Genomic DNA, 12450 nt, shown 5'->3' with positions numbered 1-12450 from the left:
ACCACTAACATGGAATATCCGTCGTGAGCAGGTATTGTAGTATGTGTCTCAATAGCCAGGACAATAAATGACCGTATTAAACAGTCAGTTGCAACGTCAAAAAGGTAAGTTTTATGCTGACCAGTGACCTGAGTGTAAAAAAGACGGTAGATTTTAAGGTGTATTAGTTTACACTCTAGTGCGCAGTCTACCATAGCGGTTGGTTTAAGTGCAGCCAACTGTGAGAGCTCGGCGTCAATAGGTCATAGCTACACAAAGATACAATCTTTACTCAAAGATATTATCTTTGACTCGTAATACTTCTAGCTTGTAGCATCACACAATACGCCACAGATCAGAGATTTGAAAGTTGTTTGACTACTTTCCTGGTTTCTTGTGCGCAATGCTTTAAATTCGTAATCGACTCTTGCTAACACTTATACCTTCACTTCTGCTAGATCTTGTTGCAGAGGCGTAGCGAAGGGGGGGGGGGGGCAGGGGGGGTGGACATTAACAAATTAAAATCTAATTTTAGCTGTATTTTTGCTTTATAAATATAAAAAAAATATATGAGGGGGGGGGGGTGCAAATCGAAAGTTTGGGGGGAGGGTGCAAATAGAAAATTGAAAGGTTGATCTCGAAAGGGGCGCCAAGTTGAAAGTTTGTTCCCGGGCGCCGGGAAGGGTCGCTACGCCTCTGTCTTGTTGACGCCTCTTCTGACATAAATGTCTAAACACTATCTGGATAAGACAGCATAAAGACCCACGAGATTCAAATTTCCAACTACACGACACCACAAAGACACACACCACTTAGACCCAGAGTTTCTTCCAGGCATCTCTTCGGGGAAGGCAGAGCCCCCCTCCCCTCTCGAAAAAAATCAATGGCTTTTACATATTTTAAAGCATTTACTTCTATAGGGTGAGTGATGATTAATACCATTACTACAACTTTTATAAACAAATTTACTGTCTCTGTATGGTCGAGAGATTGTAAAAAAAAACCATCATTTTAAAAGTAACTTCTTTAATAAACTTGAGTAACCTGTTAGTTAAAACTGCATTAATAATTAAATTTGCCCGATTAGAAAGTGTATTTTAAAAAATCAACAAAGATAAACACAGCTCTCACATTTAGAAAGAAATTGTTTATTGCTAATTGTACAAATAAACACATCAATTCAGATTACACATTTTTTTTTGTTTTACATTGGATTTAGAGTAGCCAAAAATGAGATTCCTACAAGTGAAACATGTAGTTCTCTTGCTTTATCTTTGAGATAACTTTTGAGGTTCCACTTATGCAATTTGTTAACCAATCCACACTTCTCATGATGGAAACAATTATTCTCAGAGTTTCTTCCAGGCATCTCTCTGCATCACAGACTATTATAGTTTATTCTGTTGACATGCGTTCTTGTTGTAATTTACATTTGACGTTCCAATGATTTGACTTGTTACATGCTGAAAAATCTGGCCAGTCTATCAGTTTAAACTAAGTTTGTGAATTTCCGATTAGAAACGGCCAATGTTATTTTTGTTTGCTTGATCCTTTGTGCAAGGGATGTAATTGTTGCTTTTATTTTTATATAATACGAGTCGACCCGCGGCATATCATACGCCGCTATTTAGTTGTTTTATTTTCTACTTTTCAGTAATTCGTAATTTGTGAATTCGACAGTACCAATGCTGCCACTGAAAATATTTGCTTTAAAACACTATCAGTAGGTCGTTAAGGACGATACTACCCCCCACCCTGCTTTCCTCCAACCCCTAACCTACAACCCCCCCCCCCCCCATGAAAGCAGCCTCCTATTAGTTACCTTCCCTAAGTTTAAAATCGTTTCAAACTAAATTATCTGCCCCTAATAGCCGTCACTAAACCCGGCTCTACGAATGTAAACATTTAGCGTGAACCACAGCTCACCAGACCGTGTAGGGGTGGGGTGGTAGGGAGCGCGCTTACAGCTTGTTTTCTAGCGTCTCACAGAAGAGAATTATATATATAGATGTATATTAAGATTTATTGAGTTATTGGGGGTTTTTCAACCAATTGTTTCTAAATATAAAATCTAATGACACAATATTTTACACACAAAACATAACAAGTGATGTGACATTTATCTAAACAATCCTAAACTGACGGCTACTAAACCAAACAAAATGGCGGAGTTCCAGCAGTCTTCATGTAAAATGTTCCAGCAGGTTTTGGGGTAGCCCAGAAACCTTCGTAGGCGCAACCAACCGTTCCACACTTGTAGCAAAAGCCGAACTAGGGAGGGAAAGTTGATGTATCGTTGTAAACATTTTAACTATAGAGATTAATTATTTAATAGTAAATTTTAACACAACCGTTCCACACTTGTAGCAAAAGCCGAACTAGGGAGGGAAAGTTGATGTATCGTTGTAAACATTTTAACTATAGAGATTAATTATTTAATGGTAAATTTTAACACAACCGTTCCACACTTGTAGCAAAAGCCGAACTAGGGAGGGAAAGTTGATGTATCGTTGTAAACATTTTAACTATAGAGTTTAATTATTTAATAGTAAATTTTAACACAACCGTTCCACACTTGTAGCAAAAGCCGAACTAGGGAGGGAAAGTTGATGTATCGTTGTAAACATTTTAACTATAGAGTTTAATTATTTAATAGTAAATTTTAACACAACCGTTCCACACTTGTAGCAAAAGCCGAACTAGGGAGGGAAAGTTGATGTATCGTTGTAAACATTTTAACTATAGAGTTTAATTATTTAATAGTAAATTTTAACACAACCGTTCCACACTTGTAGCAAAAGCCGAACTAGGGAGGGAAAGTTGATGTATCGTTGTAAACATTTTAACTATAGAGTTTAATTATTTAATAGTAAATTTTAACACAACCGTTCCACACTTGTAACAAAAGCCAAACTAAGGAGGGAAAGTTGATGTATCGTTGTAAACATTTTAACTATAGAGTTTAATTATTTAATAGTAAATTTTAACACAACCTGTGCACATGTGTGCCACAGCTTTAGGGAGGTAAAGTTAATTGGTTACAGCAATGTGTTAAATATTAGAAGTATAGAGCTTCTTTATTGCATTGTAGATTTAACCTAACCACATATATCTTCATTCTTACAAATAATCACACACAATAACAAATCATATCACGAGTAAAACACGGTGTCTAACTATAGAAGAAAGTATAAGTAAAGTAAAATGGTCAATAGGCAGATGAAGAACAGGTTCATCTGTTGCACTGGTTGTAATTTGTAATGCCACAGCTTAACTGTACACATGCGCAGTAGCCTTTTTTTGAGCACTAGTCAAGGGGGTTCAGGTATATTTTAAGGACTCGAAAACCTGAATCAAACTCGAGGCTAATCGATTAGTTTTCGTGTACTTTACTTCCCAACCACACCATTTCACACACGGGTGGCATGACATTTTACTTGGGCATGTATGTGTGTCTATAAATACACACTCACACACACACACACATATATATATATATATATATATATATATATATATATATATATATATATATATGTATATATATATATATATATATATATATATATATGTGTGTGTGTGTGTCTATAAATACACACACACACACACACGTGCACACACACACACACACACATATATATATATATATATATATATATATATATATATATATATATATATATATATATATATATATATATATATATATATACGTATATACATATATTAATATACTATGCGATTTGTTTAAGCTTATAAAAAAATTAAATTCTATCCAACATAACAAAAACTAGCCCTGCAACCCTAGTACTCACCAAGTAGGCGATCTCACTAACACAAGGATAACTCTTGAAGCTACAGCCAGAGTTGATGCTCTCTGTAAACAGTCTGATGGCTCGCATGTGGTTACAGATGACTAAATCAATAGCTCCTAAAATGTAAATTAGACAAGGGCGTCACATCACCTACCACCAATAAGCCCCCAATAACACAACACCTACCACCAAAAAGCCCATCAAAAAGCCCCCACAACACCTACCATATTAAGTTCCCACAACAACTACCATAAAAAAAAACCCACAACACCTACGATAAATAAGCCCCCAACATCACAACACCTACCATCAATAAGCCTCCACTATCACAACACCTACCATCGATAAGCCCCCACAACACCTGCCATCAATAAGCCCCCACAACACCTACCATCCATAAGCCCCCACAACACCTACCATCCATAAGCCCCCACAACACCTACCATCCATAAGCCCCCACAACACCTACCATCAAACAACAACCCTATAACACTGGCAGAAGAAGCCCTAGAAGAAGTGGATAGATTCACCTATCTTGGAAGTATTGTTGATAAGCAGGGTGGGACAGAAGCAGACATAAAAATAAGGACGGGTAAGGCAAGAGCAGTCTTCAACCAACTAAAAAATGTTTGGGGTTCGGGAGATTTAACCCTTGGAATAAAAATCAGGATCTTCAACACACTAGTAAAACCTGTTTTACTCTATGAAGCCGAGACATGGAGAATAACTGCTATAAATAAGAAGAAAATACAATCATTTATAAACGCATGCCTCAGAAAGATCCTGCGAATTCGCTGGCCTAAAACCATCAGAAATGATGTTCTATGGCAACGGACAAATCAACTGCCAGTTGAAGTAGAGATCCTCCAGAGAAAATGGAAATGGATTGGCCACACACTCAGGAAGCCTGTATCCAGCATAACAAGACAGGCCCTCACCTGGAATCCACAAGGCAGGAGGAAGAGAGGCAGACCAAGAAAGACCTGGAGACGTGACCTGGAAGAAGACACCAAGAAGATTGGATACACCTGGGGACAGTTGGAGAGACTAGCCCTGGACAGAGACGCCTGGAAAGCTCTTGTCAGCGGCCTATGTCCCAGTAGGGACGACAGGCAAACATGACATGACATTACCACAACACCTATCATCAATAAGCCCCACAACACCTACCATCAATAAGCCCCCACAACACCTACCATCAATTAGACCCCACATCACCTACCATAAATAAGCCTCCACAACACCTACCATCAATAAGCCCCCACAACACCTACCATCAATAAGCCCCCACAACACCTACCATCAATAAGCCCCTTCAACACCTACCATCAATAAGCCCCCACTATCCCAACACCTATTATCAATAAGCCCGCACAATACCTACCATCAATAAGACCCCACAACACCTACCATCAATAAGACCCCACAACACCTACCATCAATAAGCCCCCGCAACACCTACCATCAATAAGCCCCACAACACCTACCATCAATAAGACCCCACAACACCTACCATCAATAAGACCCCACAACACCTACCATCAATAAGACCCCACAACACCTACCATCAATAAGCCCCCGCAACACCTACCATAAATAAGCCCCACAACACCTACCATCAATAAGACCCCACAACACCTACCAACAATAAGACCCCACAACACCTACCATCAATAAGACCCCACAACACCTACCATCAATAAGACCCCACAACACCTACCAACAATAAGCCCCCAATACCACATCACAAACCATCAATAAGCCTACACAACACCTACCATCAATAAGCCCCCAATACCAAAACACCTACCATCAATAAGCCTCCACAATATCTACCATCAATAAGCCTACACAACACCTACCATCAATAAGCCCTCAATACCACAACACCTACCATCAATAAGCCCCCAATACCACAACACCTACCATCAATAAGCCTCCACAATATCTACCATCAACAAGCCTACACAATATCTACCATCAATAAGCCCTCAATACCACAACACCTACCATCAATAAGCCCCCACTGCTCAATGGATGTAATAGGAGACTTGATACATCCAGGCTGTTTATGTCCAGCGTTAGGGTAAAAGTCAACGTGACCTACAGCCTGTATGATGCCCAGATCTGTACAAGAAAGGTCGTCGTTAGTAAATGATTTTTCAAAAAAACCCATGTTTCGTGATTTTACATAGTACATAAATAAACTGTAATAGTACAATAATTCTGCTTTTAGGATACGTAAAATTAAATAGATTACATGCTTATACTTGTGATTTTGTAATGTGGTAAGTCTTCTTGAAAGATATACAGTTAGTATTAATATTGGTGTGCTATACTGTAACTAGGGTACAGGTTTGAAATGGTTTGATAAGATATATGAATAGAATGTGTTGAGGGTTGAGGCATGGCGCTAAGTAGTACTGTTTATACATTCATTTGCTTAAACTTCTATTTTACTGTTATCGTTTTTTCTTATAGATCAAATATTTAGTACAATTTACTTTGAAAAATATTTGCTTTCATATTTCAGTCTTCATATTTCAGGTAGCCTACGTATCTTGTATAATAAATTTATCCTTGTAAGCTGAAGAAAGTTTATATCATATGCAATTGACGTATTATTGTATTTAGAAATGATGAACTATCTTTTTAAAGTAACGACTTATTTTGAACAAATTCACCTACTAGCTGTGAGAAGAGTCCCCGCGTCAGTGTGGATGACGTCAACAAACAAGGCGTCAGTGGGGTCGAGTCTGACGCTGGTTGGAGTGTTCTCAAAAAATGGGCCGGCGGGGTCCAGACCTGTGGAATGGAGAACAGTGGTTCTCATGTGGTGTGAGTGGTAGCTAATTCAGGGTATTTATGACCCAACTTCTACAGTCTCTAATACAATTTTAATATCTTTGACAGTGCATTTTACCTAAACACAAAAAACAAACAGCAAAGAATCTATAAATGTGTTAGTTACATACACATTTTGATATTGGCCTATATGACGATGGGAATGTATAATGAAAAACATCGTTCACTTTCTAGGAATTTGTAATCATCATAAAACATCAAACAAATGTTCATGCACGTTTTTCTATCAACAAACTAAAAGAACAAGTAAGAAGGGTTAAAACAGGTTTATATACACCATTCTCACCAACCTACCTGTAACTCTCCCCACTCACCAACCTGCCTGTAAACCTCCCCACTCACCAACCTACCTGTAACTCTCCCCACTCAACAACCTACCTGTAATCCACTCACCAACCTACCTGTAAACCTCTCCACTCACCAACCTACCTGTAATCCTCCCTACTCACCAACCTACCTGTAATCCTCCCCACTCACCAACCTACCTGTAAACCACTCACCAACCTACCTGTAAACCTCCCCACTCACCAACCTACTTATAAACCCCCCACTCACCAACCAACATGTAAACCTCCCCACCTACCACCTTACCTGTAAACCTCCCCACTCACCAACCTACCTGTAAACCTCCCCACCCACAACCTACCTGTGACCCTCCCCACAACCTACTTGTAAACCTCCCCACCCACCAACCTACCTGTAATCCTCCCCAAGCCTGGCACCCTCTCCCCAGCGTACCCAGAGATGTGAGAGCCCAGACTGTGACCGATGACGTGGAAGTCTTTGGCTGGTGTGTTGACAGTAGCCTGTCACGTGATAAACACAATTGATAAAAACCAACAACGTAAGTTTCAAATGTACGAAAAGTAGTAGCTTCAATTTTACTGAACCTACAAGTAACATAGTCGCACAACAGAATTAATCGTGTTTCATATTTTGTGAAGCATTTCATTTTGATGTTTGCATAATTTGTAGCCTTTTATTTGCAAAAAGTGCAACAGATTTAATGGCCTGAAATTTAAATTGTGGCCGGAATCCATATTTTTTAAACATACAGATACTGAGAGTCTTAATTAAATAACCGAATTAGTAATATAGATCACCTAACTCTAGATTGCTCAAGAGATTCAGATTTTTCTCTTAAAATCACGAGGTTTATACCCTAACACATTGCAAGTTTCTCACTTTTGCAGGTAATTAACTACATTATAGGCCTCAGCTGAAAACTTGCATGGCCTATCCCGGCTGTTGATCTCGGTTCGAACAAAGGAATTAACAATCAGTTTAAACTTACAGCGGCTGGGAATATTGCTGACCACACTATCTCTTCATATGCCGAGGTCACAGAAACAAGTGAACTCTACTTTACTTGCCCCATAGACCGTCAGGTTTGAAAGGGAAACTTTAAACTTACAATAATCTGGTTGATGAGTTGAGCTATCTGAGCCCCTACGACTCTTGTATTGGCTGTTAAAATAAAATGTACGTACACTGATTTGGTTGATGAGTTGAGCTATCTGAGCCCCTACGACTCTTGTATTGGCTGTTAAAATAAAATGTACGTACACTGATTTGGTTGATGAGTTGAGCTATCTGAGTCCTACGACTCTTGTATTGGCTGTTAAAATAAAATGTACGTACACTGATTTGGTTGATGAGTTGAGCTATCTGAGTCCTACGACTCTTGTATTGGCTGTTAAAATAAAATGTACGTACACTGATCTGGTTGATGAGTTGAGCTATCTGAGCCCCTACGACTCTTGTATTGGCTGTGGCCTGGGTGTAGGGCAGTTTGTTGCCACCTGACCAGTCCACAAGGATGACGTTGTAGTCTCCCTGTTTCAACAGCTCGTCCTTCATTTGCTGAAACAACAGAGGGAGATCATTCAAACAACAGAGGAGATAACTGAAACAGGGGAGATTAAAAAACAATAGGGGAGATAATTGAAACAACTTGAGAGATAAATGGATAAAAAGTTATTTTAAAAAATAAGACATATTAATCAAAACTGAAATGACACAGTGGATACATAGTTACAATTATTGGAAATAAAAAGTTATCTTATTAAAATTTGCAGTATCCTTCAGAATATAACGATGCAGACATATATTAAGGAAAAAAAACATGTTCATCAATGACATTCAAGAATATAACATTTTGTTCGAGTTCTGGTTTGATGCACCGGTAAACAATATGTTAAAATTTTTTATGTTGATGTACTTGTTTTAATTGCAAATTAAAAAAAAAAAAAAAAAATTGAAAAGAAATGAGAGAGGCTTCAGAGACATTAGTAGTAGCTCCACCCTCTTTAACAAGGGAGTGACAACTGTCCGCGAGTGACCTCCGCCTTATTTAATTTACCCGTATACGAAAATATCTTCTAAAACCCACTTACCAGATAATTTGAACTTCATTGAGTTTGGAAACATTTAATTCGAAAAACATTACATTTTAATGCGTATTAAATGAATATTTCCAATTTTTACATTCAAATTTTAACCGTATTTTCAAATAACCTTTCCCCAGCTTGTTAGGTCGACTGAGTCCAAAAATCCGTGTACAATAATTTTGGTCGGTCGTGAGACAAAACCTGGCCAGATGGTGGTGAGACTTGTCTTGACTTGTGTGGCTGGCAGGTCTAGTGGAGTTGCCGGTTGGGCTCGGGTGTACAGCTTGAACAGGGTGCTGGGGAAATATTGGGTGCGGTGAAGAATTAAGGGTGTAGCAAAGTACAAATTCGTTAAAAAAAAAACGGTTTAGATATGTAATTGTAATTCAAAGAATGCATACATCGTAAATCTATCAAATATTGAAATCGAGATAAATATTACAGAATACTGTAAAAAGTTTTAAAATAGTTCTGTCGGAGTTTATTTTTAAGCAGAAATCAACACATTCAAGCAATAGCTAGCAGGCGTATCCATATATTAATGCATCAAAAGGTGTACTTATAGCATTAATATAACCCTGGTTTAAATACATGTCAAAATTATTATACGCAAAAAGTTATAGGATGAAATTGAATTATTAAATAGCTTGAATGTGGGAATATGTAAGGGACAAGGAAAAAAATACTATCTTACTTGATCGTATCAGGTGACTGTGGCAGGAGAGCCAGGGGTCTCTCTAGGGTGAAGCCAAAAGGTGCGAGAATAGAGAAGCATCCCAGGTCACCATGGCAAACGTCTGAGGATTACATATTTTATTTAGGGTATAATCTGGTCAGGACAGAAACAGCTACTGTTTGGTTTGACGTGAAGATAATTCCGGTGCACGATTTATGCTTGCTCGCATAACTAAGCAATACATGTGAATAACCTAGAGAGGAAGCAATGGATTAGCGCAGTCTAACTATAGTTTTTGCTGCTATTATTGGAGTCAGATAGGCGTAGGACTAGATGATTTTTTTTAAAATGTAAAACACAGAACAATTTAATACAATTTTCAAACGTCAAAAATAGAAACCTGGTCCAAAGCTTCCATAATTTTAAAATATTTTTTGTTGTAATAACTTTCAGTATATAGTGGTGACCATGTGCTAATACAATTCAAACCGTTGAAAGCGATCTTTACACAGAGCAAAAAAAATTTCCAGACATTGTTTTATGAACTTGATCTAAAATCAATTTTTTTGCTGTTTTTATTTTCAGGCGATAGTGTAAAAATAATTATTGCAAACGTATCTGCTAACAAAAAATCAAACACCAAACTTTTAAAACTTACTTAACAAATATATGTAACAATAAAACCAAAATTTCAAAACTTAATGAACAAATGTTAGAAACAATAAAATCAAACTTAGACAACTTACTGAACAAATGTAACAAAAAAATAAAAATTTCAAAACTTACTGAACAAATATATGTAACAATAAAATCAAACTTTTAAAACTTACCGAACAAATGTATGTAATAAATAAATCAAACGTTTAAAACTTACTGAACAAATGTATGCAACAAAAAAAATCAAACTTTTAAAACTTACTGAACAAACTATTCTGGGCTGTAATCACTAAGATGTTTAGAAGTACACAAAACAAACTCGACTGCATTTTTTAAATCTTGCTCTCTCTCCTAGAGTATTAAACAGTACAAATCTCATTTTATAGCATTATATAGCCTATATATATATATATATATATATATATATATATATATATATATATATATATATATATATATATATATATATATATATATATATATATATATAGCCTATATATATATGTATATAATTATAATTATGTATATGTATTTAGATATTTAGAGAAACAAGTACGTATACGTACAACTACCATCAAATAACAAAAAATCTCTCTGGCGTAAAATGCTTTTTTTTTCCTTTATATAACATTTATACGAAATCACTTTAAGTTGCCCTTTGTAGTTGTTAAAAAGAAATTCTCTTTGCCACAGGGGTGGAACTACGATACCGCAGAACCACGCACCTCGAACGGATTGGGGAGGGGGGTAGATTCAAATGGCGACATAGTCGAGAATTCTAGTGGTCCCATAACCCAACCGTAAATAGTCAACATTTTCATTTCAAAATTTAATCATTCTGAATATTTGAATGTTCGTGTGTGTAAAAATACATTATAGTTATAGCAGTGGCTTTTTTATTTTTAGTCTACGATTATAAGAGACGGTATGCCCTTTCATGGGACGTTGTTTTAGACGGTTGGTCTCCCTTTCTCCCTTAACTGCTAGGCGTGTTTAGATAAATATGGTGGGTTCTTGTGTCCATGCTCAAGATGATAGGTTCCCGTTAATGGTCCTGATTGGCTTAGGTTTGAATCCGTGGTCCTCTACTTCTAATAAGCCTTGATTAGAGAGGATAGGTCATCTTTTCGTTGGGCCTAGATACGAAATGGTGGGCCCTTTTAAGTCGAACAAGCTGTACTGGGCGTTGGCTGAAGACTGTCCATTTAAATATAATGGACGTTGCATATAGATTTGTGTGTCTTTAAAAAAACGAATTTGATAATGTGTGGCACTAAAATCGCTTTTCTCCGCCCTTGAGACCAACATATAGGCTCCCGACAATATGACCCATAAAAATGTAACTTCTAAATGAGATTTTACTTACCACTTGATATATATGTGTAACAAAAAGAACTACGTGTGTAACTAAAGATATATATATATATATATATATATATATATATATATATATATATATATATATATATATATATATATATATATATATATATATATATATATATATATATATATATATATATATATATATATATATATATATATATTTATAATTTATTTTTATATAATGTTTAAAGTAAAATTGGCGGTCCATAATTTCTTGTCGGTGTATTGGGGGGTTTGTGTCTAGCTCTGCCCCTGATTTTGTATTTCTCACTTGAATGGCCTTTGGTTTTTCTCTTGAACACTGTAGAGTCGACATCTGTTGGCCACGGTGCACTAACTCAAACACTCCACAAGATCAGAGGAAGAAATAAGTAGCAGCAACATAGCGGAACATGCTTTCATTTGATCCTGTCGTCTGAATAACTACGTAGATTTTGGGGGAGATAATGGCTGGTTTTTGAAGTGAGAGTTATGCTCGTGTGGTAGATTATGTAAGGTCAATATTTTGAATTGTACACAAAAATATTATAAAAAATTATATAGAAAGCTTTAATGCACTACAACATAAGACATTTAATATCTTTAGTAAAAGCTTTGGGTGTTATAATGCTTTTAATAAATAAAGCATGTTTGTTTTATTCGTTTATATTTTTAGTGCAGCGTATTATTTTGAAAAACCTTT

The 12450-nt window shown here is 36.6% G+C and overlaps 1 protein-coding gene across 1 annotated transcript; it reads right to left on the bottom strand.

The window, feature by feature from the left end:
- Positions 1–6885: 6885 nt before the first annotated feature.
- On the bottom strand, positions 6886–10725 carry LOC131950239 (inactive pancreatic lipase-related protein 1-like). The gene is made up of 6 exons (XM_059312309.1): positions 10645–10725; positions 9744–9846; positions 9177–9345; positions 8376–8522; positions 7357–7465; positions 6886–6893 (listed from the first exon to the last, which is right to left on the bottom strand). Exons 1-6 carry the CDS (start codon positions 10709–10711, stop codon positions 6886–6888), a joined length of 603 nt encoding a protein of 200 aa, XP_059168292.1. The 5' UTR covers positions 10712–10725.
- Between the last annotated feature and the right edge of the window lie 1725 nt (positions 10726–12450).

The sequence above is a fragment of the Physella acuta genome, unplaced genomic scaffold, assembly GCF_028476545.2.
Source record: "Physella acuta isolate Inbredline_101_S28 unplaced genomic scaffold, ASM2847654v3 ptg000746l, whole genome shotgun sequence".
Lineage (NCBI taxonomy): Eukaryota > Metazoa > Mollusca > Gastropoda > Physidae > Physella > Physella acuta.
This window is presented reverse-complemented; position numbering and strand designations above follow the sequence as displayed.

Coding starts and splice junctions, on each gene's coding strand:
- LOC131950239 (XM_059312309.1), bottom strand. CDS start 10,711: ATGCAGTCGAGTTTGTTTTGTGTACTTCTAAACATCTTAGTGATTACA. Junction 8,523..9,176: donor ACCTAACAAGCTGGGGAAAG/GTTATTTGAAAA, acceptor CTGTTGTTTCAG/CAAATGAAGGACGAGCTGTT. Junction 7,466..8,375: donor AACTCATCAACCAGATCAGT/GTACGTACATTT, acceptor ATCACGTGACAG/GCTACTGTCAACACACCAGC.